The 24,531-nt window shown below is 46.2% G+C and overlaps 9 protein-coding genes across 9 annotated transcripts; 5 read left to right on the top strand and 4 right to left on the bottom strand.

Moving 5' to 3' along the window:
* Nucleotides 1-58: 58 nt before the first annotated feature.
* Nucleotides 59-2,843, top strand: SERLADRAFT_415970 (uncharacterized protein; the record flags this gene model as incomplete). The annotated part of the gene is made up of 9 exons (XM_007319186.1): nucleotides 59-129; nucleotides 180-466; nucleotides 519-689; nucleotides 746-811; nucleotides 867-1,418; nucleotides 1,505-1,674; nucleotides 1,740-2,196; nucleotides 2,253-2,402; nucleotides 2,460-2,843. The coding sequence occupies 8 exons, from the start codon at nucleotides 260-262 to the stop codon at nucleotides 2,568-2,570; spliced, it is 1,884 nt and encodes a 627-aa protein (XP_007319248.1).
* Nucleotides 2,844-3,937: 1,094 nt separating this feature from the next.
* Nucleotides 3,938-7,071, top strand: SERLADRAFT_469468 (glycoside hydrolase family 37 protein; the record flags this gene model as incomplete). Its single annotated transcript, XM_007319187.1, has 12 exons — nucleotides 3,938-4,289; nucleotides 4,345-4,756; nucleotides 4,817-4,951; nucleotides 5,008-5,042; nucleotides 5,093-5,161; nucleotides 5,217-5,343; nucleotides 5,412-5,615; nucleotides 5,692-6,028; nucleotides 6,087-6,434; nucleotides 6,494-6,584; nucleotides 6,648-6,713; nucleotides 6,769-7,071. 12 exons carry the CDS (start codon nucleotides 4,050-4,052, stop codon nucleotides 6,955-6,957), a joined length of 2,253 nt encoding a protein of 750 aa, XP_007319249.1.
* Nucleotides 7,072-8,022: 951 nt separating this feature from the next.
* SERLADRAFT_438796 (uncharacterized protein) lies at nucleotides 8,023-11,936 on the bottom strand (the record flags this gene model as incomplete). Its single annotated transcript, XM_007319188.1, has 9 exons — nucleotides 8,023-8,043; nucleotides 8,105-8,841; nucleotides 8,898-9,492; nucleotides 9,556-10,308; nucleotides 10,366-11,084; nucleotides 11,141-11,540; nucleotides 11,592-11,648; nucleotides 11,764-11,853; nucleotides 11,919-11,936. The coding sequence occupies 9 exons, from the start codon at nucleotides 11,934-11,936 to the stop codon at nucleotides 8,023-8,025; spliced, it is 3,390 nt and encodes a 1,129-aa protein (XP_007319250.1).
* A 631-nt stretch (nucleotides 11,937-12,567) lies between these two features.
* On the top strand, nucleotides 12,568-13,562 carry SERLADRAFT_438797 (uncharacterized protein; the record flags this gene model as incomplete). Its single annotated transcript, XM_007319189.1, has 3 exons — nucleotides 12,568-12,612; nucleotides 12,673-12,696; nucleotides 12,756-13,562. The coding sequence occupies 3 exons, from the start codon at nucleotides 12,568-12,570 to the stop codon at nucleotides 13,560-13,562; spliced, it is 876 nt and encodes a 291-aa protein (XP_007319251.1).
* A 419-nt stretch (nucleotides 13,563-13,981) lies between these two features.
* SERLADRAFT_408873 (uncharacterized protein) lies at nucleotides 13,982-17,090 on the bottom strand (the record flags this gene model as incomplete). The annotated part of the gene is made up of 8 exons (XM_007319190.1): nucleotides 13,982-14,305; nucleotides 14,359-14,784; nucleotides 14,838-15,173; nucleotides 15,228-15,362; nucleotides 15,429-15,584; nucleotides 15,632-16,311; nucleotides 16,536-16,667; nucleotides 16,799-17,090. 8 exons carry the CDS (start codon nucleotides 17,088-17,090, stop codon nucleotides 13,982-13,984), a joined length of 2,481 nt encoding a protein of 826 aa, XP_007319252.1.
* Nucleotides 17,091-19,249: 2,159 nt separating this feature from the next.
* Nucleotides 19,250-21,200, top strand: SERLADRAFT_469475 (uncharacterized protein; the record flags this gene model as incomplete). The annotated part of the gene is made up of 8 exons (XM_007319191.1): nucleotides 19,250-19,594; nucleotides 19,651-19,771; nucleotides 19,822-19,972; nucleotides 20,026-20,082; nucleotides 20,140-20,387; nucleotides 20,435-20,460; nucleotides 20,524-20,623; nucleotides 20,674-21,200. 8 exons carry the CDS (start codon nucleotides 19,331-19,333, stop codon nucleotides 20,841-20,843), a joined length of 1,137 nt encoding a protein of 378 aa, XP_007319253.1.
* A 60-nt stretch (nucleotides 21,201-21,260) lies between these two features.
* On the bottom strand, nucleotides 21,261-21,590 carry SERLADRAFT_391535 (uncharacterized protein; the record flags this gene model as incomplete). The annotated part of the gene is made up of 3 exons (XM_007319192.1): nucleotides 21,261-21,298; nucleotides 21,376-21,438; nucleotides 21,506-21,590. 3 exons carry the CDS (start codon nucleotides 21,588-21,590, stop codon nucleotides 21,261-21,263), a joined length of 186 nt encoding a protein of 61 aa, XP_007319254.1.
* A 445-nt stretch (nucleotides 21,591-22,035) lies between these two features.
* On the top strand, nucleotides 22,036-23,320 carry SERLADRAFT_438801 (uncharacterized protein; the record flags this gene model as incomplete). Its single annotated transcript, XM_007319193.1, has 5 exons — nucleotides 22,036-22,295; nucleotides 22,357-22,552; nucleotides 22,610-22,718; nucleotides 22,771-23,147; nucleotides 23,204-23,320. The coding sequence occupies 5 exons, from the start codon at nucleotides 22,036-22,038 to the stop codon at nucleotides 23,318-23,320; spliced, it is 1,059 nt and encodes a 352-aa protein (XP_007319255.1).
* Nucleotides 23,321-23,444: 124 nt separating this feature from the next.
* On the bottom strand, nucleotides 23,445-24,479 carry SERLADRAFT_469490 (uncharacterized protein; the record flags this gene model as incomplete). The annotated part of the gene is made up of 4 exons (XM_007319194.1): nucleotides 23,445-24,002; nucleotides 24,056-24,150; nucleotides 24,211-24,336; nucleotides 24,442-24,479. 4 exons carry the CDS (start codon nucleotides 24,473-24,475, stop codon nucleotides 23,631-23,633), a joined length of 627 nt encoding a protein of 208 aa, XP_007319256.1.
* Nucleotides 24,480-24,531: the final 52 nt, after the last annotated feature.

A 24,531-nucleotide genomic window follows, 5' to 3' on the forward strand; every position in this document is an offset into this window, starting at 1 on the left:
GCGTGGGATAGCGGGTGCAACTCCGCTTTCCTTTTCGGCGTCGAACCAAACGACGTCCAGCACCCTTCATTCTCTAATTGCTGTTTGCTCATCGTTGCTTGCATTGTACACTAAAAAACTTTGATATTTGTAGGAAACACATTATTATCTTTTGAAATTTCATGCTAATGATCACTCAGAATCAGAGCTCCATTTTTACCGCCTTCTGTTCCGATTTATCTCACCCAAACCTCAAAAGTTAGCGCATAGCGAAGACAATATGCAACCTTTACCAAACCGGTTAGGACTTGGTCTGCGTCCACCTTTGCCGTCTTATGGCCAAGGGCCCTCAATGTCGGCTCTCGCACAGCAGCAACAAATGCTTCATCAGAACTTTGTACCTCCGCAAGCGCAGAAACTGACAACTTTGTTTGTCGGTTCGATATCGGGAGGCATAACAGATGCATTTCTTAATCGGCTTCTTACGGTATGTGGTTTTGTCTGTCAGGTATTCGTGCACTGAAGATTCCTGTATATAGGCATGCGGGCCTGTCAAGTCTTTCAAGCGCCTGATTACACCTGCTAATAAACCACAAGGTTTTGGATTTGCTGAATATGAAGAGCCAGATGCCGCTTTACGTTGTCTAAATCTTTTGCAAAGCGTAGAGCTGCCCGCATTGGAGGATGGTTGTGCGAACAAGAAGTTACTGGTGCGTCCCAATTATTATTTATTGCTCACTACAAGCCTACGTCGAGAAACTCTCAGATCAAAGCGGACGAAAAGACAAGAATGTTTTTAGATGCATATCAAGCCCAGCGGATGAAAACAGACGTACAACTTACCTTTGTTTTCTCTTGGCGTCCTGCTGACTTCCTTTCCATTTCAGACTGACGATTTATTAATGCAACAGTCGAAAGCTAAAGTTGACGAACTCGTAGCAGAAATCAATCGTGCTTCTCAAGATGCAGCAAATAGTGGTCTGATCGACAAGGAGAAGTATGTTATACCGCCACATTTGCACGATTTGCAAGAAGCCGATCTTCCCGAAACGCAGCGTGGTCTTGTTATTTCTGAAATTGCCCAGTTTCGTGAACGTGCAGCCAAAAGAGAAAGAGAAAAAATGAGAGACGTGCGCGAGAATATACCTGTCGTGGGTGCGCCTAGTGGACCGAAAGTTAGGGAGTGGGGAAAGCCGCAGCCTCAGTCACCTGCTCAGGGGTCTCCTCAGCCTGGTAAGAGTGGCCCACAGGGCCACGGAAAGGGAGCACAAGGATATAGTAAACCTGTCGGATTTGTGAAAGCCGAGGATAGTGGCGCAGCAACGGGTGCATTGTCTGGTGAACGCCAAGTACCTGGTAAAGGAGGAAAGACAGATGAGGAATTGGAGTCTGATCGGAAAGAGGCGAGACGGCGCGACGAGGAAGTTTCTTTTAGAGACGTGAGTCTTCATTTTGATGGGTTTACTGTTTAGATCTGCCACAGAGAGCTATGCTAACAACTTCGAATATGGGGTTGATTTGGTAGCGAGAGCGTCGTTATGAGCCTCGAGAGCGAGCTCGTATACAAACTCTTGAACGTTCTATAGCTCGCCAGTCCGCAATGAAGGAGGCCGAAGAACGAGATCGGATTGAGATGCGATCGCGTTTGGATGTATGGGACGACGACGAAAGTGATGAGCTGTTTTATGTTGATCGGTATGCATATCTTACCTGTACATTGCTTGCGTTTTTTTATTATTGAATTACATCTTTCCCAACAGCGTTCGCTGGCGTCAATCTCGTGTTCGGCGGCTGGCTGCTGAAGAGGCTGCTGACAGTGAATCTCGGTTATATGAAGAGCGAGAAACTGAGAATCTACGACTGGAGTCGGAGAAGTTCCTTGCTAGACAGATGGAAGATATGCAGGCTTTAGCTGAAGAGCAACGCAAGGCTGGAATGTTACTGGATGATGGTGCTCCGGTGAAACTCAACATGTCGTTAACTACTGCTCCGATCAAGCAGGAGCCCTCTGGAAAAGAGAGCAAGGCGACGTTGTTCGGTCAGGAGGAGGAGGAGGAGGAAGATATCAAGAAACGGAAGGTTCCCCTTGTCAAGCTTGATTTCAGTGCTGCAGAAGGAGAGAAGGCGAAGGAGCGGGTGGTCAAGATTAAGGAGTCTGTACCGCACGATAAAGAGACCCTGTTCAAAGCGAAAGTTAGATGGGATGGTTTATCTGATGTGAGTTTGCCCCTTATATTTCGAGATTAGCGCGCAACTAACGTCTTGTTGATCAGATGATGATTGATCGAAAGTTCGAACCTTTGGTTAAACGTCAAATGGTCAAGTACCTCGGCGAACTGGAGGACGATGATCTAATTATGTTTGTACTGGAACATCTGAAAGACCACAAAGGTCCACAAAAGCTTGTCGAGGGGCTCGAGCCTGTATGTCTGTTCGTACTTTTGCAACTTCTTATCTAAGCTCAGTGCCTTTCTTGATAGGTGTTGGAGGAAGAAGCAGGAGAGTTCGCCATCAGCGTTTGGAGACAAGTCATCTTCGAGAGCATGGCGTATGGTGAAGGCCTACACACCGAAAAACTGATGGTCGACTGAGAGGCTGCGGCAATGAAAGGACTTGATTACTGATGGTACCTCTGCTCATGAAGGAGGGGGCAGGTGCGTTGTGTAGCATTATGTTTATATCCGCTGAGATGTACGAATCTTTCGTGATGAGCGTCAACGTTCTTCTGGCATGGTGGTGGTGCTCTTGGAGGAAGGCGTTACTGTGAAGCTGCAGTCGTGAGTTCACCTTTAGATCATCCTTGTAGCGAAATTACTTCTCCTTGTGCTTGAGCGCTATTATTCTATACATCGATATTCGATCTAGAAAGGTGGATGTCCTTTGAGACAGTCTAGTCAGTCTTCGCGTGGACTGATACTACTCACCGGTCAGTCTTCATTGTTCCTGAGCCTTATGCCTAACCTGTATCCCTGGAGCGGTGATATTTCCGCGTAATCATCTATAGGCTGAATCAGAACTACTCTTACCCTCTATTGTTTTTGGCAAAGTTCAGGTAGGTACTGTAATCGATTGCATCAAATTCCCTTGCTTGGTATGCCTGCATAGTTGCAAAAATGCATCTCATCCAGGAACATGCGGTGAAATTTTCATTATTCCTTTACGTTGTTAGCTGACACTTTTGATGGTGAATTTCCTGTTGGATCCTGAGTTTCGTCTTGCGTTCACAGGAACGTAATGTCTAGACGCCTGTCCAGCAAGACCACATGGTCGCTGGATTCATATTCATTCGTGGGGTCGGTTTCATTTGTGGCGTTATCAACGATCGAGATTTGGTGCCCCAGCATACTAAACAGGCCAAGCACAACCCATTATCTCTACGCTGGTGTTTCGAGTAGCCGACGTTCTGGTGCATGGACCATCCACAGTTCATTCACATGACTCTCAAAGAGCTTCTCGGCGCTGAGTCGGTATCTTTCTTGTTAGGCAACCATATATGTGGTATGTATTGAATCTATTGCATATATGATCCGACGACATCGTCTCCAAGCACTGAGACGTATGTATGCCAGTGGCATCAATTTATGACGTTGAGATGTTCAATAGCCTGCCACTGTTTTTCCCCACACGAGTCGTGTAGACCGAAAATAACAGTGGTAAAGGGCATCCGCCTGACAGTCATATATATATGTACTTTTATTCAGGTGTTTGATCATGAGCGGTTATCGATGCGTTTACAGCTTGTGCAGCTATTCTCAACTGGCGTGATATTTTTCGTATACGTATAATACATATCAGGAGACCTCGGCAAAGGTCGAAAGGCGTTGCCAGTCTTTCTCAATGTGCCTCCTGTCACTTTCCAGACATGTCTGATTGATCGCTATTTGCGGGATACCGGTCATTCCATTATGAACCTAGCAGCTGCCTATAAAACCTGTTATGAAGACTCGGAAGGTCTAAACTGACGCCCATCCCCACTCATCTCCGCTTTCCAGTCTTCCTTTCCTTGCGTTTTTATTCTCCTCTGTTGGTAGTCGTCTTTTTGGTTGTTTCAGAGGGAACGAGAGCGCGTTATGTTGACGAAGAGGCTACATTTGGCTGCGTTAGCTGGCCTTGCTCACTGGCATGGTGTACTGGCAGCACCGTCGGGGACTGCGACTGCACCATTCACTGTCCAGACTGGAGTGCCAACCCTGACATTCTCGACGTCGGTCCCAAGTCCCTCAGCTTCATTGGGTGCTACTTTGCCATCTCAGGTCGCTTTGCCTCCTAGTCAATGGTGGTGCATAGGTCAAATCTTCTGCGCCGGTTCAGTACGCACACGCACATCTTATTTCATTTACGTTGGCCTTACTGGTATTTCTATAGCTTTTGCAGACTGTGAATGTCGCCCAGCTATATCCAGACCCTAAGACATTCGTGGACAAGCCAACAAAGAAATCGTCTCAACAGGTCCTCTCGGATTTTGGCGCGTTCAATGTGTCTACTGTAACTGAGGGTGATCTTGTCAATTTTGTTGACAACGATTTCTCGGGAGAAGGGCTTGAACTCGAAGGAATTGCTTTGCAGGGTTTCAACGCTAATCCTCCATTCTTAAACAACGTCTCGGATCCTTTGCTCAGGTCTTTTGCTCAAATTGTCAATAGCTATTGGACGCAGCTAGCCAGGTCCACTAATTATTCTTCTACCTGTGATGATTATCCTGGTGGCCAATGCGAAGGCTCTTTTATCCCGTTGAACCACAGCTTCGTCATACCCGGCGGGCGATTCAGAGAGCAATGTAAGTATACTCATAAGATGAAACATCGTGAAATGTCTCATTTTTGCCGCGTTCTTGCAGATTATTGGGACAGTTATTGGATCATTCAAGGTCTAATTCAATCACAACTGTATGAATCAATCAATGGCACGCTCCAAAATTTTATGGACGAGATTGAGACTTTTGGTTTCATACCTAACGGTGGAAGGATTTACTGTGAGCATTATCGATAAACTGGCGAACGCAATTGGATCGACTGATAAGTTTTGTAGACTTGAATCGTTCGCAGCCGCCGTTGTTCATTCATGTGGGCACTTTCCCTAATATCAGATATATCAGTTCTGATATTCGTAATAGATGCTCTATGATTACGTTACGGCTACTAACGATAGCTCGATTCTAGAACGCGCCCTTCCTCTTGCTGAGGTATGTAGTCATGAGGATTCGACGGAGATTGGCTTCATCTCAATCATTGGTCCAGGTCGAACTTACTTGGTGGCAAAACAACCGCACCAGTGAAGTCACGAGTCCATTCACTGGTCAGACGTACGCGATGGCGAGATATGCAGTGACCAATACAGCGCCTCGTCCCGAGTCGTACCTGACTGGTACGTTGCCTTTGTAATATGGTATACATATAAGCCATCGATTCACTCGCATTCGTCGATATCTTTAGACTATCTCACGGCAAATGACCCTACTCTCACGACTCCCTTGACCGAAGAACAGCGAGCTGACCTTTATGGCGAGCTTGCTAGCGGCGCAGAGACCGGATGGGATTATACTGCACGATTTGAATCCATCCCGGCGCTCGGTAACCCTGGACTTCGGTCTTTGAACGTCAGCAACAACATTCCTGTGTGTCTTAATAGTATTCTTTGTACGTCTTCGTCTTCGCCTTCTTTGGTCTCGCAAGCTCTAACCGTCTTAACGCCACTCTGTTTCATACCATACAGACAAGGCCCATATACTTCTGGCTGACCTTTACGGAAGCTCAAACGCGTCCGCAGCGGCAACCCATCTTCAAGTGGCAGCGGGCATACGTGCTGGCATCCTTGACTTGTTTTGGAATTCCACAAAACTTGCCTTCTATGATTTCAATCTTACTTCTAATGCACGCAACGACATTTTCACGGCTGCTACGTTCTATCCTCTGTGGAATGGTATCATCCCCGATGAAGTCCTTAGTTCACAAGAAAATGCCTTTGGCTTCTTCGCGTCTTTGAATATGGTGTTCAACAGGTACAATGGAACCTTCCCTACTACATTCATCGACTATACAGGTTTGCAGTGGTGAGAATTTTGTTTAACTTTTGCAATTTCCAGCGAGTGACAATACTTACTTCAACAGGGATGCTCCTAACACCTGGCCTCCTCATCAATATATTGCGCTCCAAGCGCTCCGTGCACTCCCATCCAACCTTACTAGCAACCCTCTTCCCACACCACCCTCAAATGAATCGGCCTATAGTCTAGTTCCTGTAGGTCAACTCGCGCTCACCGAAGCTCAACTTCCTGGGCAGCCTCTACGTGGTCCTCAGGCGAACCAGAATGTTACCCAGACTGGCCCAGGGGCGGATTTGAACGCGCTCAATGGAACCGTTGTCAATGGGGGTAATGCCACTGCAGGGGAAGGCTGGAACCACGTTCTTCAACGTGAGTTGGCCAATAGGTTCTTCACTAGTGCGCTCTGCAGCTGGTTAGTACTATATCCTCACCTTGTGGCAAAAAATCAGACCTGATTCTTCTCCTTGTCAGGCACGCTACCGGCGGATCAATCCCCGGATACTTACCCCAGCTCTCTCCTGCTGAACTGAATGTGACAAACAGCATCGGAAACACTGGCAACGTACGTATCAGTTCAATAGTATACACTAAACTACTATCAATTTACCATTGACATACTTGTTAGATGTTCGAGAAGTTCTCTAACTTGAATGTCGACTCGTCTGGATTTGGTGGGGAATATACAGTTCAAGTATGTATCTCTCAGTACTATTGAATTAGGATACGATGTTTAACCACATCTCTAGGCTGGATTTGGTTGGACTAACGGTGCTGTGCTCTGGGTCGCCGCCACGTATGGAGACTTGTTGGTCGCACCCGAGTGCCCACCTCTTTTGTACACCAGCACCAATGCTGCTACTGGCTTGAGATCATCTTCAGCTGCAGTATTATTGGCTGTAGTAGTTTCCCTTCTCTTCCATTCCCTGCTTTCTTGAGGATAAAGGTTGATAGCTCGAAAAGTGTTTTTTGTAATCTGTACACATTTAATGTTGTTAATCTTTTTTTTGAACACCTGTTTTGAATATACTGATGAAGAGGTCTCACTGCGAGCAATGGCCGAAATCCCCCGTTGCGACAGACACGTGCCAGCCCACGGCATGGAAAAAAGTCGCGCTGATGCCACAAGGTGCGCCAGAGGTGAGGGTGTTAAAATTTACCATGTACGCTACACTTGTCAATCATAGCTGTAAAAATCAAGATGCTGATGTGTGAGACCATTTCATGGAAGGCCAGCAATATTCTATGTGGTGTCCGACTTTCAGCCAAGGTGTCATAGCCGTCATTATCCACATATTCAAGATATGTTTACTATGATGGCAGAGCGCCAAATATATGACTGTCGCACACCGTGAAATGCCACTAACCAGTTTTATGTACTCGCTTTGTATAGCTTTGATTTGTGAAGGCTGACACTGGCCTGGCCACATCATCAGCACCGCTGTGGTTTTCTTTATAGAGCCACCACTGTCGCACACTGCAATAGTCAAACCAGCAATTACATGACCTCACACTTCTCTTTATTGTAACAGAGCCTCGAATAGCAGCCTTTTCAGCCCTTACATAGCCTTGTGGGATTTCTCTTGTGTTGGGCAGTGAAAGGACTCTTTGTGCTAACACAGAGCAGACCTGTGGCAGTTAAACTTTCAACTCTGAAAAAGAAAGCGCTCAATGAGAAAAAAAGAACTCGAAAACAGAAACAAAAACAGAAACAAAAAAACAATTGAATAAAACCTTGAATAAAACCAAAAGAAACAGAAAAAATATCAGTAAACAAAGTAGCTACCTGAAATTCCCTTCAAAGACTGCATGACAGTCGGTAGCTACCTGACCTGAAGGAGGTGTGAATCTACTCCGCGAGTCATTGAGTGGTCATTACTTCTCATTGTATGGCATGAAAAATCAAAATAAGGTAACTACCAGTAAAGAGGGGTAGCTACGGTAGCAACTGGTCTGAACATCTCATTGGAGATTCAATTCATTTGAATACATCTACAGGTTGTCTATGAAACCAAGATCCAAGACTGGAATTCAAGACTAAATAGAATTGAGTCAGAGAGCTTTGAAAGAAAGAAGAGTACGCACCCTGTCCAACGATTTCGCAATGATACATTCTTGCCCGATATCCTCAGGTACATATGCTAAGCAACTGAAGTGCGAAACTATATCGCTCAGCTTTAGTACACATGGGTGGGATTTGAAGCGATTGTAATATAATTGGGCACCCAGGTTCTCGAAGGCGAGGAAGGGATCCTTATCCTTGTCTGATGGAGAAAGGCTTTCATATTCTTGAACTACAAGAAATGTTTCATCGGTTGAGTGGTCCATGGCTGCAACACGGTGATGTACAAATATCTGGCATATTTGTCCAGCGGTAATGGCTCCAGCGACTGTCAGAGATTTGAACAGCACAAAGGAGTTCCCGAGAGAACTCTTCGGAATCGAGAATGAAACCCCATCCAATTTCACACTTTTGATGGATTGAGCCTTGTGATCTAGAAGGTATGTGTTGGTACCCTTGACATCACTATCCCATCGTATAAATTGTAATTGATGTGGTGAAGATCCGGCATTGAGTCTGTCCAATAAAGCTTTGTATACATCTTCAGATAATTCCATCGAGTAAGCTGTACTAGACGTTGAGGTTGTTTCATAGCTGAGGAAATCGCTGAGAAGGGAGCTGTTAGGCTCGATGAAAGCTCGGTGAAAAGACTTCATCATCAAATCATAAAGTTCAGTCTGTGGAAATTTGATGCGGGATGCAAATGCCCTTAGATTTGCTCCTATACAGAAATATTTTAGGAAGCTTTTCTCCATTTCTCCTGAAAATAGCAGGCACATCAGTTTTCATGCACTAGAGTTCTGCGTCCATACGAACCTGGTTTTTGATTGGAGTTTAGGTCACGAATGATCCCATTGTAGCGCTCAAATGGAAAAGCCCACCAACTGTGGACGGGGCCGAATAATGACAGGCATTCATCAAGGTGGAGCGAGAGGTGGTGGTTTGGTTGCAGCTGATGGTCGGCAAAGAGCTCACGGAGAGTCTTGAGGTAGCGAGTCATGTGGAAGTTGTATAATGCGATTCGGGCAGGGGATGTCGAGCGTTTGACAGAGATTTCAACCGCTATTACAAGATCAATGAAGTTATGCAGGAGGAGCTTCTCCTTGTCGGTCGAAGTAGCACTCCCCCACATTGGCACGAGAGACAGGACAAGGCTCACAGTACATACAGTACGCCACTGGTCTGCCTTCAGCTTTCCGTGACTGGGACTTCCGAAATTATGGGGTGGCCGAACCATCCATGACGGGTATGATGTGTTTTTTATATCTGCCTGGATCTTGTTTAGGTGCTCCTTGGAGAGGAGGCAGAACTTGGACACGTCCGGATGTTCCATTCCTTGCAATACAAAGTTGGTTATTGCATCATTCAGCACTGTTGGTATACAAATATTTCTGCCTGGATTTTCACGGTACTAGGAATGAAAAGTGTGAAAAGTAGTCAGTAGTGCTCAGATGTCAGCATAAATATGTCTCACCCAGTTTAACAGGGCATTTATATATGCTGTTTTTGTGAACGAACTTCCCTCTACTACGACTTCATTGAGGATAGCAAATGCCATCACATAGCCTTTACGCAGCTGTTTCAAAGTATTTGATGACAGCTTCTCGATACCTCGTCTACCCTTCTCGATTTCGATTGCCTGTTGCTCTGGGCTATGAGGTTTCATCTTCTTGGGGTTCTTTTCACCGCTTTTGATATCGATACCCCACACCTGCCTACAGTGATGCTGAAATTCACCTAAAAACAGGTTATGCATGGCATCTAGCACGGTAAATTTCGTCACATCCCAGTAGGGTAGACAAAGGAGTTCGGACCAACGCAGACCCCAGCGAGCAAACACCTTCTCCCTCGCATCCTGCGTCCTAGCGTTTTTCCAATCATCTGCTTGGCGCAGATGATCTTTCCAGCTACGTCTAGGCCAAGTTGCCTTATTCAAATTGGTTATCTCATTTTCCGGCAGCTGACAAAAAGAGCAAAAGGCTTCGGCACTATAGCTTGCAAAACCGGCTCTTTTGTGTAAGGCGGGCAAATCACAAATGAGGGGTCCCAAGGCACAACGAACAAGGCGTCCAAACGGTTTTGACCATGTGCGTCCGAGTAAAATACCATGCTCCCAGAGCTGTGGAAGGTCGTTGACAAGAGGTCGGAGGATATTGTTCATATGATGGAGTTTCGGTTCATGGGGCCCAGGAATCAAGCCAACAAGGTATACATTTTCAAGCTTGTACTGTAGATGAAAAGGCAAGTTGAGACAAACCATATATATTGCACCTGTGGAATGTACTTTGCCAGCCTTCTTATTGCCATAGGGATTAAACCAGTCGACAAACAGGCTGAATACGAGATGTGCGGCTCCAGGCGGTTTGACGGCATAAGGTTTACCATCAGGACCTTTGAGTTCATGCAATGCAGTGGCATCCCAGATATCCCTCCATTCGTCACCAGATGTGGCTGGATCCCACACTGAATCCATGTAAGTCTCAAGATCTGGGCGCGAAAACAAACGGGCCAACCAAGAGGAAAGAGGTTGGTATGCAAAGACTTTGAAAGGCTTCGGGCCAGCGTCGTTGTTTAATGAAGTACCGCCTACTTTGACTTGTGATGTAAGTAGTGGCTCTCCACAAACATCGTCACTCGGAGTCTCGCAATATGTGCAGTGCTGAGGATAGAGTGTAGGTAGTGATTTATCTGGCTTGTAAGTTGAAAAACAAGCAGGACAGCAAGCGTACTCCACGATATCAGGCGCTAAATCAAATCTATTGAGAGCCGTACGAATATCCTTAGGTAAATCGTCCAATAATTCCAGTTCTTCTTTGGACAACTTGCTCGGTAGGCCCTGCGCAGATCGCATAAATGCAAAAGAACCTGCAATAATGACACGTAGAGCCGCCAAAGTGAAGTGAGAATCAGGCCAGGCTATGCCTCCCATAATATGCAGGACGACAGCAAGAAAGATAGTTGCTAGCAATAGAGGTGGCATGCAGGACTGTCTAAAGTATCGTTCTGTCGAAGGACTTCGTTACACAGGAGACATATCATTATGTGAAGCAAAAACTTACCGGTTGACAACAGAAGTGGCCCATCTGCCTCTGACATCTGCTCGAGAAGCTCATGGCGAGCCTTGAAAACAAGCCATTGCTGCTGTTTGACATCTTCTAGGCGTTGGTACTCTGCAGTAACTTCTCGAAGTAAACCTAACCGCTGTCCTTCCACATCCTTGTTCCCGCTCTGGCCAAGATCAATGAGAGACTGAACCGTCTCGCTTAACCAGCTCTCTTGAAGTATGAAGGCCTCATTTGCAGTGGCATTGGGCAGCTTTTTGGGAGCATGGCGAACGAAAGTTCCAGGGTTCCCAAAGTCGAGCTTGGCAATTTTGTTTGGTAGTGATCGAGAACGGCGGTCCAGCTCGGAGTTAATCGAAGATAATAACTTTAACGCACGACAATTGCAGTCATCTGACTGGAAGGTTGTATGAGAAATGATGGTCCGGAGAGATAGAATATATAATACCTCTTTGGTCCTTGATGATTCCACCGGAGGGTAGTCTTCGCCCGGTAATCGTGTCTCCTAACAGCACTGTCAGATCACTAACTTCAAGTCTACCCCATCAGTTACTCACATTGTCACTTTTTCATGTGCAGGCTATTTCTTGGGACTTGATTTTATAATCATGTAGGCGGACTGGTAGCGAGTGACTCGGTTGGCTTGATGCTAGTGTAGATGCAAGAATCTTGGCCTGTGTGCCACTGACGCCTTCATCTTCTGCGCCTTCCTTCGACAACCGTATATTATCCTTCACCTGATGCCTGGACCACGTACTGGGGACAAGCATCTGACCTTGCTTCCTAACGCCATCGTTGTCGGTACAATCAAACTTCTTGCATCGATTGCAAGTACATAGCTTGGTTCTAGTCATCTAGTCAAGTATTTCAGCAGTTAATACATGGCCAGTGACCAGTTTTGATCACCTAGTCGATGTCACTGCACTACAGCAAGTGGGGGGTTTAGGTTAGACTCAGTATCTGCAGCCTGACCCGAACTGTTGGTCATCATGATCATCATGATCAATCCGAGTCTCTTGAATCCAAAGTCCGACTGGCACCTACCGCAGTTACAGCCACAGTCTGCAGTATGTGATACAAATGTTCTATCACATGTACTTTGAAATGTTGATACTACTGATGGGCCATAACTTACTACGTCCCCATCCATGCCGCTTCTTCTCATAACCCATTCTTACACACCCGTTATGCCTGGGTCGAGGTTCTGTGAGTCACTCAAATGACAGTGTATCCCAAGCTATACACGCATCAGGACCACGAGGTTGTACTATTATGACTATTACATCTGACTCGTCAATGAAAGGACAAAGGACTTTCAGGTATAAGTATCAGCATCGCATATATATACAGGCAAAATATACTTCTACACTTTCTTTACAGGGACAGTAAGAGCTTTATCTGCAAGCTCTATATTCTCACTCGAAATGGTGGTCATCACACGTAGCCAAGGTCACAAAATTGTTGAACAGGTGAGTATATGTTTTGTCATGCTATAATATTCAACCTGAGTTCGACCATTCAAACTATAGATGGCGCTTCGGAGAGCTGTCCAGGTATTTTGTCATCCAGCTTTTCTATTTTTCTGTTTTTGAATTTCTTTCGTCCTTTCTAGTCTGTCATCTTTGTAATACATGCAGATTTCCTTGATTCCTTTCTCGATGCGGCGTTATATAACAACAACCTCGCCACATCCGTACAGTCACTTCACATTATCTTCCATCGCACCTTCCCCCCTATCCCAAAGCTGCGCCAATGTCTACTTGCAATCAGAAATGTGGTAGACTTGGAGCTGCAGCTTCCTCGTGCCTCAGCCGCTAATTGGGTCCGCTTACTACAAGGGATCCGTCTACCCAGACTTGAACTTTTACATACAGACTGTCCGCCTTTCAGCCTCGCTCAATTTCTTAATGAGCACGCTGCCATCACGCACTTGAACATGTCAGGTCGAAACTATCGAGGACACGATTATTACGAACTAGCAAATACCCGTTTGTCCTTCTTGTCTGAAATTGAGGGTCCCTCCTCCTGCGTAACGTCTCTGGTGCGGGATAGTCCCACTAGTCGAGTAGCAGCACACTGCGTCAATAATGCAGACTTCGCGCTGCCTTTGATTTGTCTACTGTCATCATTATCCACTTCAACCACGGCTTTAACAGTTCTCCAGTTGGATTTTGATCCGACTGATTACGACCTTCTTCGGCGCATAGCAAATGCCGCTCCATTCGTTACAACCCTGAAACTGGTGGAGAGAAGTCGAAGTGTATCTGTAAGGACCTTTCTTCTAGCTACAATAACCAATAAGGCTCATAAATTAGCACCTGCAGGCCCGAATGCCTCGTCTGCGCCGAGCTTGGAACTTTTACCACCAATGGGCGCAGGACCTCGCACAACTGAAGTGATTGCATCGATTTGCGCTTAAAACATCACTGTCCATGGTTCAGAACCCTGGTTCAGATGAAGATGAAAGGAAATTGTTGACCCAGTGGCGCCTTGACCATTACAGTACACACGACTGGATATATGCATGGGACCAGCCTAGCGTGTTGCGGCACCTCACATTATGGTATCTAGCTGAGTTGAAGGCTGGCATTTTGAGTAGTTGGGATATGGTAGATGGATGTTGGCTTAAGACAAGGGGTTATTTAGATCCCCCTGCAGACGCTTTCTGTTGAATAGCCTTAGTAGCTGATTGTGTCTATTACTGAGCGACTGTTAAGTATTATACATGGATTATAATTCGCTATCAGATATTGTGAAGTCGTAATCCTTGTCAACAATATCTAACTTGTCCCGCTGCCACCCATGCAAATCTTTCAACCAGTTGCTATCATAGCAATTTCACCATAAGCCGCGTGGAGCGTGCCCTGGCTTGCAACGATTAGATGCTATCCGAATGCGAGGGGCATTTCCTGCTGTAGCACGACGGCCATGAGGGTTCCTCCAGTTCTCCCTGTAAATATGGTCGAGCTTCCGCATAAAGTCCTTCATTTCTGGACTTTGCCAGTGCGGCCTACTGATGAGGTATGTTTTGGGCGCCCCTTGCACCTCATTGTCCGTCTCGTCTCCACTCATTGCCGTCGCATCAAGTAACACCAAAAGGTTGTTTTCGTGGCGCTGAAGTGATGCTCTCGACCCGCAAGCTTTAAATCGACTATCTAGAAGCTGTGTCGGAGTAGTAAGTAATAAGCTATAGCAACGAGTAATCAAGTATGTACCGTAGATTTGTGCGCATTCTGAGCCTTATGCTGAAGCATTTCAATGCGCTTCTGCTTGGATTTCGAAGCATTGATTTGCCGGTACTCTCGTCGAACATAATCTACGTGTCTTCCAAGGGAATGTATAACTCTTTCTTTAGTCACGAATTCTTGAGGAAGACCAGATCGTATAAAAATTCCATTCTGGACACATTGCATAAAGTGCTTGACAAAGCATTGTTCCACTGCTTGATTGAAGGCAAATGTCCTCCAGCTACGACTGAAGTCAATGCGAAATGATCGAGGCGTGTTTTCTATAGCACCTTCATCCCTGTTTTCGAATTTGGCTATCTCAATATCTGTCAGAGGAGGGGGTAACTTTGCAAGCTGTTCGCATTTGAGTGACTTGATTTTGAGAAGCCGTTTAAAGTTGTCGCAGACACATCTCTGAAGTCAAATTTATCAGAGACAACCCGAGAAATTACTTGCACTGGACGTACCCCTAGAATGGGCCATGCAGGGTTTTCTGTGTAATCATCATCCTCCAAGTGTTTATCTCGGGGACGGGTCTCCGCCATCTCACCTCCATCATCATTTTCTTCCTCATCGGATTCGACAACCTTGCGTCGATTACGCCTAGTTCGACTGAGAGGTTTTTTGATTACCACCTTTGTTGGGGACACTGGGCGAGACTTCATATCTTCTTCTAGTCGTGCCATACCCTTGGCTACTGTGTCCATGACGTTCATGGTCTTCTCGAACTGATTGGAGACGTGGTTGAGTCCATCAAGAACCATGGCCATGTAGCCCGAGTTTGGTTGGTTTTGCTTTCCCGACTACGCAAAAGTTAGAAGGGAAGTCATTGTCAAGGAAATGTAATCACCACTCACAAACGGTACATCCACCTCCATGTTCGTATCAGCTTGCTGTTCAATTGCCCTTATGGTGGCGAAACTACTCTGATGGGCGGGTTCATCCCCACGTCCGCTTTGTGTTCGAGCATGTTGAGCATGTTCTACGGATGACTAAAAAGTGGTTCAAGCATACGCATCGTATTACAATCCAAAAGATATGCTAACGACTGTGCTTACCATAGAAGTAGCTAGTAGATGGCTTTGAGCATAGCTCATGCCAGGAAGAGAACCATGAGGTGGTGTTTGTGATTGCGTAGCACTGTGATTGGTGCTCGAGTAGAGATCAGCTTGACCTTGTCTTATGGTTGTGCTTGAAAAAGTGCCGCAAGGGGCCTGCATTTGTGATGGCGAGTAGAAAAAAGGCTGATTTTGATCTACACCCATTGAGTAGGGAAAAGATTGGTTTTGGTACATGTTTGTCCCTGGTAAAGCGCTGGGAGGGGGTTGCGTTGGGGTTTGCGAGTAGGGATAATGTTGGTTTTTGGTTTGTGCTTGTCCCTAGAAAAGCACTGGGAGGAAGCTGCATTGGTGTTTGTGAGTAAGAAACATGCTGGTTCGGGTCTATACTTGTCCCTGGGGGGGCGCTGCATGTGTGTTGCATTGTCCCTGGTAAAGCGCTGGGAGGGGTTTGTGTTGGGGTTTGCGAGTAGGAATAATGTTGGTTTTGGTTTGTACTTGTCCCTGGCAAAACGCTGGGAGGGGGCTGCATTGGTGTTTGCGAGTAGGAAATATGCTGGTTCGGGTCTACACTTGTCCCTGGAAAAGGGCTGCGTGAGTGTTGCATTGTCCCTGGCAAAGCGCTGGGAGGGGGCTGCGTTGGTGTTTGCAAGTAGGAAACATGCTGGTTTGGGTCTACACTTGTCCCTGGAAAAGGGCTGCGTGAGTGTTGCATTGTCCCTGGTAAAAGCGCTGGGAGGGGTTTGCGTTGGGGTTTGCGAACAGGAATAATGTTGGTTCAGATCTGTTCTGACACTGGGTCGATTATTCACGACTGCCTGTGTGGAGGATGCGCGTGACGAGTGGGCAAAACCTTGATTCTTGAGGTAGGGGTTTGTGAGAGCTATTCTTTAAAACAAACATAACTCGACACTCACATATGCACTTAATGTTGCCAATAGGTTAGCTTCTTGAGAGCGTCGATCTACTGAAGCATGAACTTGAGGGGATGGATCCACGGTGTGTGGTGTTGGGCATTGGAATGCTGAGCCAGGTAATTTGCGGGGACCCTCCTTTATGTTTTACGGTCAATTAATCTTCCAAAATCGATATGAACAAAGTGCTTACTTGAGAGATAGGTCTGGTAAGCTGTATCACCGTTTGCGATGATGAAGTAGTGGCAGTTTGAGCTTGTGGCACGGGAGTTGGTGTTAACAATGGTACCAGTGGCGACGGTGTGGCTTCCCTTTGAGGTGTGACCTGCACAGAGCTTGAGTCTCTGTAAATTATCCGAACCTTACGAGCAGGTCGGTCTTCATTTTCTTGTTCACCTTGCGGTCTTTTTGAGGGAACATGGGAAGGAGGGAGAGAGACAGGAGGAGGGAGCGCACCAGCCTGTCCTGCGTTGACATTTGCGACCTGAGCTGAGGAAGTGTTCGCGGACGGCAAGACGAAGTCAGACTCAGAAGGAGCCTGGCCACAGGAACCTGGAGTGCTAGGTGGTAAGGCAGAGTTGTCGGGAACAGGCAAAGGAGGGAGCGCATCAGCCTGTCCTGCGTTGACGCTCGCGACCTGAGCTGAGGAAGTGTTCGCGAACGGCAAGACAAAGTCAGACTCGGAAGGAGCCTGGCCATGGGAACCTGAAGTGTCAGGTGGTAAGACAGAGTTGTCGAGAACAGACATAGTGAAGATGAAATCAACATCAAACTTACTGAAACGATTCCATGGGGCTCATATATAACAGGGACACAAAGGTCAAGAGGTAAAGATCTTTGAGCTGTGGCCGGACCTCGTTACCCGGAACTCAAAGGGCAGTGTTGGCGGTCGTATCATTGTATCGCAGGCCCAATCAGCGTGATCTAGAGTAGCTATAGTAGCTATAGCGTGAAGGTGAAGGATGCTGTTTTAACCAGTATATTAGCTGCCTGAATTTGATGCTGCTGGTAGTATGTACTGAGCGACTACTCACCAGCTGGGTTCTCTGTCATGGCCACGCTTATCAAGTCATCATGTCAGAAAACTACACGTGTTTCTCGCGTGCAGTATTAAGCCATCATGATAGACTCCGACAAAGCGGTGGAGTCAGATTGGCTAAGGCCTCTGGTATGATCCTTAGCTTGATGATCACGATGATGGCACGCGAGCAGAACAAAGGGGAGGGGACACACAGTTTCTCACTGGTAGTTCTACCCTTAAATTTGTTGTGAGCTCCCCCCATCGTAATTTAAGACCTCCTTTGACCTTGCAATTGCAATGTATGACCATCAGCGTTGCAAAGAGATACAAGACAGCGCCGTAGCCTCTTCTCGCTTTGTAGTCGAAGAGCCATTCAGAAGGGTAGGGAGTTTACAAAAAGTACGTAAGATACACGCACCCAGTGTCTCTCATGCTAAACTGATCCCTACTTGATCTTTCAGATGGCTAGTTTCCTGCCCAAGACCGGTACGTTCTGTGTAATACCTCATGCAGAATCGGAGCCTCGCTGATAGTTGCAATAACAGATAGTTTCATTTGGAATTGGACAGAGCGCCACGGTCGCAGTCCACACTCGGGAGGATTAGATGACAGTGATGACAAAGTGGCTCACATTCTCCACCCCTATCCTCAAGCACGTAGACCAGCACACACGCGGTCCACCCGCAAATTATCATTTTATTTTGGAATTGCAATACTTGGGCTCATCCTCGCAGTATCTGCGACGTTGATAGTATGGCACCCTCCGAAATCACTGTTGCCTTTTACCACTTTGTCTTGGATTGTGTACGACGGGAAGGACAAGAGCTTGCATGATGTTAGAGAGGATTACGAGGAACGGATTCAGGCCTTGGAGGACATGTCGCGGGATACTGTGACGCGCGTTGCCAATCTTGAAGTCCAGATAGGATCGATGCTGAACAATCAGGAAAATATGTCCGAAGACCTCGCCAGTGACAGAAAACGCCTAGCTCACCTAGAAGAGACAATCCTGAAACTTGAGTTAGTTTCTTGCGAAGAGTTGCTTCGCCACGCATACATACAATTCTCAAAAGACTATGTTGGGAAAGAGGATTTTGCTCTGAAGTCAGCAGGAGCACGAGTAGTAAAAAGCCTAACCTCATCATCATCATTATGTCCCTCACGATCATTTTGGCCATTCAGCACCTCTCCACAGTGCACCCACAACCCGGACATTGTGTTGAACGAGGACTTGCACGCGGGATCATGTTGGAAAGTCGAAGAAACACCATCTCAACTGGGTATTGCATTGGCGGAGCCAATCGTCATCACGGATATCACCATCGACCATATCCCCCAAGAATTGACACACGAGATAGGGCTTGCCCCAAAAAATATCGTTGTCTGGGGTGTTCTTGATGGGCAGGACAATATCAAAAAACTATCTGCATATCCTTTAGAACAGGTTAACGGGGAAGTGAGAACACTTTGGGAGTTGAAGCATCGCCCACCTATCAAAAATGGCCTCAATCTCGTCCCACTTGCTTCGATAAAATATGACATATACGCTGAAAGCCATATCCAAACATTCGGTGTGTTCGACTTCGTTCAGTACTTGGGGCTGGATTTCGGTATCGTGGTCGTGGAATTGCTTGATAGTGAGGGGGACTTACCGCATGCATGTCTATATCGTGTTCGTGTGCATGGAAAACGGCGGATGATCGTGGACGTAGTCTAGGGAAGCGCAATTCATCAGGAGAGAACGGTGGTGTAAATGCAAAATAAAATTACGTTGTAAACCAGTGTGTGAGCAAACCTTGCAATTGACCAGGGGGCCATGACGAATTTTGAGATTTCAGAATATCATGGCACTACCTGAGCTAGCTATCGCAGACACAGGCGGACTTGCAACTTGTGGCGCATATGCAGAGCCATGCATATGGTGGCCTGTAGGTATAGGTTGATCATTTGGTTTCGAATTCGGCACAATGTCCCTTCGATACAAACCTCGCTGGCGACTGCAAGAACACTCCAATGTCATAACATGCCTAGCCTTTAGCCCTCACGGAACGTACATAGCTGCAGGTGGAGTAGATGGCAAGCTTTCGATATGGTTTTACGACCTGGGACGTCTTCTTTATGTTGTATCTGGACATGCGGGCGTGCTATCTCTCAGCTGGATAGGACCATCCGAACAGAGTTTACTATGCGGGTTACAAGATGGGACGGTGTTGTCCGTTGAAATAGACCAGGTATGTCTGTTCTGTTTGACGCTATAGAGCCGTCTCCTTGTTCATCGTGAGGACAGAGCCTTACTGCCACGGGGTATTTTGCCCATCAATACCCTGTTGAATGCATTTCTATCTCGGGCGATACCGTCGCAACTGGTGCCCATAAAGAAGTTCATGTTTGGGAATTCCGAGAAAGAGGTAAGTCTTTTTTTCATTTAATCGAACACTGTCCCTTATGCCATTCATTGGAGCAAATTGGCGTCGAGTCTCCAAACTTGATTTGCCACCTAGCGTAGGAAGCAACAGAAGTGATGAAATCATCGTCACCTCTTTGCATTGGGCTCGTACCAAGTATTCTCCCAACGCCTTATTGGTTTCTTACATGCATCATGGAATCACGTAATGGTTTCTACCCCCTGCGGCTTTCTTGAACTCTAACCTTCGTCTATTAGATTCTGGGACATTTCTTCGCGCATGATTCTTCACTTCATTTCCGTTAAGACACTTGTGTACGTATCATCCTCTTTTAAATGATCATTATTATTTCTCAACTCGGCTCAATGTAGTGCTAGCACAAGCCTTTCTCCCCGCCACCAATATTTGGCAGTTTCCAGTATTCATAACGGATTTGATATATATGACTTGAATTCTGATGCACCAATCATGTCTTTCAATCAGCCTACATCTAAAGGTATATGTATCCCCGTTTTGTTTGCTCATCATGGTTTTGCTGTCTTAGGCGGAAGCACCGAGGGGAAAGCTAGGCTATGGGCTATTGAAACAGGCAACCTCATACATACACTTCATCACTCCGGTAAGGATTCAGGCTACCTGGTAACGGCTCAATTAACAAAGATGAAGATGATGACACCATCCAAGCCATCGCCGTGCGTGTCACAGTACTCTATTTAAAATGTTGTTAGCTGACCTAGTCTTTCCTGTTTCTCTAGGCACACTACGATGCTAGCGGAGACAGATTTATGATTGCTACAGGATCACACTCGCCGAACGATAAACATTATATACAATTGTGGCATGCTCAAGATATCTGTCAGTCTGCAGTGTCGATAGATGAGGAAGTACACTAACACTACACCCAGACCGTGATAATATCCCAGCTCGGCTGATGACATTATTATCACCTCCGGCGCAGCTACAAGATCATCATAATATGTCATGGACACACTGGATTGCCTGGTTTATTTTCTTGTTTATTGGTTTTATCCTGTCGTGGCTTTTCGTGTATTGGAAGGACAAAACAAGTATATAGTGCTATTATGCTGCAATCTATATAGTACGTATTCAACTGGGGAGAATGGGCGAATTCCGATGCTTGTATTGTTTTTTATAAGTTCCTTCTTGCACCAAAGAAGGTTGGTTACCTTCCGTTATAACGAGATATCTAGTCGAACCAGACTCCATGGTGAATTGCTGGCCGTCTTTCACTGTAACCCATCCATCATCCCAACGCCATACCTGACACTTGCTATTTACCCAATGGATGTACAAATCACCTCGCTCAACACCACGTATGTTGGGAATGGCAACACACGCCGAAGATTTTGACTCGAACCAGGAATATTCTCCCTCGGCACCCCTGAACTTATGTGTTTTACGAGACGAGACCTTGACGAAATTAGAAAGGACAATCAAACAACCGGTCAACATCACACTCACCACCAGTAGTTCAGGATTGTTGCTCGACGTGGGCGTTGTTTCGTTGGCCTCGATATTACCGGTGGTCGGGACACTAGGCAATACACTTTCAACCTCTACTGATTAAATTATAAGGGTGTTCCGACCTTGGAAGATTAACGAGTTCTTTGTGATGCTGCTCTTTATGATTTGCAGGATTTTCCAAAATTCTGCACAGAATTATATATATTAGCCTGCAAGAAAATAATGGGTGATTAGAAGGAAATTGACCTGCACCTTTTATAATTAGGGGAACTTGAAGCAGCACGGAAAGATCAAAGGACAGTCGCTTGCGGTGGCCCTGTTGCGGTTGTATATGCATGCCTGGGCGGTGGAAGGTCCAACCGTGTCACACTCCTCTTTTGCAGAGGTGCCTGGACTCGAAATATCCAACGATCGCCGTACTCTGTCATGGTACATGCAAGCAGATGTGCCAGTGATTCGGAAACTTTGAAAGAGCCGTGATCATGACTAATATGTGCCAGACTTGGACGTGCCGCCTCAGCGGCTGAGGCTTCCAAGTCTTTGTGCCACAACTTGACATCAATCTTTGTCCCATCCTACTACTAGTGCTGCACTTTCAGCGTAACACACACCCAAAGCTACGAGATTCAGAGGTAAGATGACGAAATATCAATTCTTCATTATGATTGACTCTTAAGCGTGTTTTGGGTGTCACACAGCACAATTTGATGGACCCGGACAGGCTACAGTCAATTCGAAACAGCTTAGAAGAGCTGATGACGCGACACCCCGCATGCCAAATTATGGACGATGGTCCCTTCACACTCCCTGCCAGTCACGCAGGTGAAATCGTACAAGAATGTTTAAAGATACATAAAGCTGGTGATATCGATAACGAGAGCTTGCTGAAGTATCAACACGCCGATAGAGATTTACAAGCTCAAACTATCGCTGATATGGCAGCATTGAACAACAAGACCGAAACTCGGCTAACGTGCAAAAGGCTTCTCCGTATTGTCCTCCAGGCGAAGATCATGTTGGGGTCGACACTACCACCTGACTGGTATGCGTTTGAAACGCCTGGTCTTTATTTTCTGATCATGATTTATTTTGCTTAACCGTAGGGCCAGTGACACGAACCATATGATGAACTCGATGGTATACGAGGATGCGCAAGTAAAGTCGCGAGAAATCTGTGATCTGAAGAAAAAAATAGAAGCCTTGGAAAGCTGGATCGGAAACATCGAAGAAAAGATGTTAGAGTGTAACAAAGACACTGAATCAATAAAGCAGAAACAGGGGAGCATTGTACGAGATGAGGTGAGTTGTGATTGAGACGTGCCCGTTCTATCAGTTGTTCTAAGTGAGGAAGAATAGGCAAAGAATGCCACTGTCATAGCCAACCTAGAGGGTGATCTATGTAGTCTGCAGTCTAACTTGCGAGAACATCAAGAGCGGTCAGAGCGTCTCATTTGCAGAAAATTCAGTACGTGGTCTGCAGTTTTCAAGTCTGGACACTCATTATTATTTTTGGCCAGCCACCTTAAAAAACCTATATATGCGTCTACAGCAAGTGGATCTCGGAGTTCTAGCGCATACCCAGGAAGAATTTGGCAAGCATTTGTCAGAAATGAAAGACCAGATATCCAACTTGTCCAACCAGCAAACCTCTATGACTAGCGAATCAGAAGTGCTGCGGGACGAATTGCATACCACACGCGATGATAGGACACTGCATGAAACAAGATTATCTGATTTGGAGTCCATTTTCCATATATTGAGATCTGATCTCGATTTTTTGCTCGAAGCTCATAGGGAGTCCCGTTGCAATCACGAGAATAGAGAAGTCCCGCGTCTTCATCTTCCTGACATGGAATTTGAATATGCGCCTTACATAGCTCCCAAGGACACTCCAGTAAGTCACTCAACAAACTAATCACGGCTCCTCAATCACTTCTACGGTTTCTATAGACATATAGTTTGGCTTCGGAAACCCCTGATGGGGCTATCACACTAACGGTAGGAAAATTTGCTTACCATCGACCTCTGAGTATTTATTCACGTCTTGGAGAAGCTACGAACAGGTAGTATGATTCATATTCCAGGAGATGTGATGGGCGACGCATCATCCATCTCTGACGTCAAGCTATCCCTCATAATATTGGAGCACTACTATAGGCTTGCTATTGGGCTGCTTATATGGGCTTGCACGCACCCAATCCTAATGCCTTTGTCGCTACTCTCCACCGCATTAGTCTTTGTGTTTTTGATGGGAATGGGCCTACGGCCTGCTGTGTCACCGTTTGAGGGTGATCGCCCAATCTGGCAAAAAATCCATGCAGATATATAGAATATGCGAATTTTTATGTACCACATTCCACTAGATTATAGATAAGTACTATAGTACATGCCAGACCCCTCCAAAAAGTTCGATTCCTTCGTGCTCACAGACGTCAGGGATCGCCTCTAGGATGCAGCCTGTGACTGTAACGGATAGCGAGTCAACAGCGAGGCGAATGGGTGCATGAAAGACATCCGAGACTTCGGGTGATTTGGCGATGCTGAGGGATCCAGGATAATCGTAGGGGATGTTGAAGGTCATCCAAAGACGGGCAAGTGTGCTGGTTTTCATTCCAGTTGTGAACAATGAAGAGTTGGAGTGTGCAGTTGTATGATAAAGGAAAGACCAAAACAGCGCCTCGTCACGAAAGTGAATGAGGAAAGTTCTGTTCTGGCGCTCGTAGTGTACCACCGAGCCTTGACGAGCGACCTAAAAACATGTTTAGATTATGAATGAGAAGGAAATCTAGATTTTAGCCTTACTGCATGGCCCAAAATCGGTCGAAGAGTGACCGGGTCGGCCGGGACGTTGAGCTGTTGCACGATGACAACATGTTGGGACTTCAGAAGAAGCCATGCTGATCATGATCATTGGGGTTTAGTAATGAAAAGGAGCAGTAAAACATAAGATGACGTACGGGTGTCATCCTTGTCGCCAGCAATGAGCATGATAGAAGCTTGGTCTACATTCCCAACAGTGGTAACAGTATTACCCCATGGCTTGGATATCCCGGCAAAGGTGGTAGCAAAGATGACAGGAGCGCTAGCCAAGGTCACAGACATAGTAGTTAGATAAGTATGGAAGATCCAGATAAAACGGGTGCGGTGGGATGGCGAAATTGGTGGGACATACCGCAGGATACGTTGGCTTTTTGTAAGAATGGAAGGTGGCTCATGGGTCATGGGCAGGAGAAAGGGGAAGAAAGAACCTTTGTACCCTCTCGATCATATTGATAATG

This window comes from Serpula lacrymans (assembly GCF_000218685.1).
Source record: "Serpula lacrymans var. lacrymans S7.9 unplaced genomic scaffold SERLAscaffold_8, whole genome shotgun sequence".
Taxonomy (NCBI): domain Eukaryota; kingdom Fungi; phylum Basidiomycota; class Agaricomycetes; order Boletales; family Serpulaceae; genus Serpula; species Serpula lacrymans.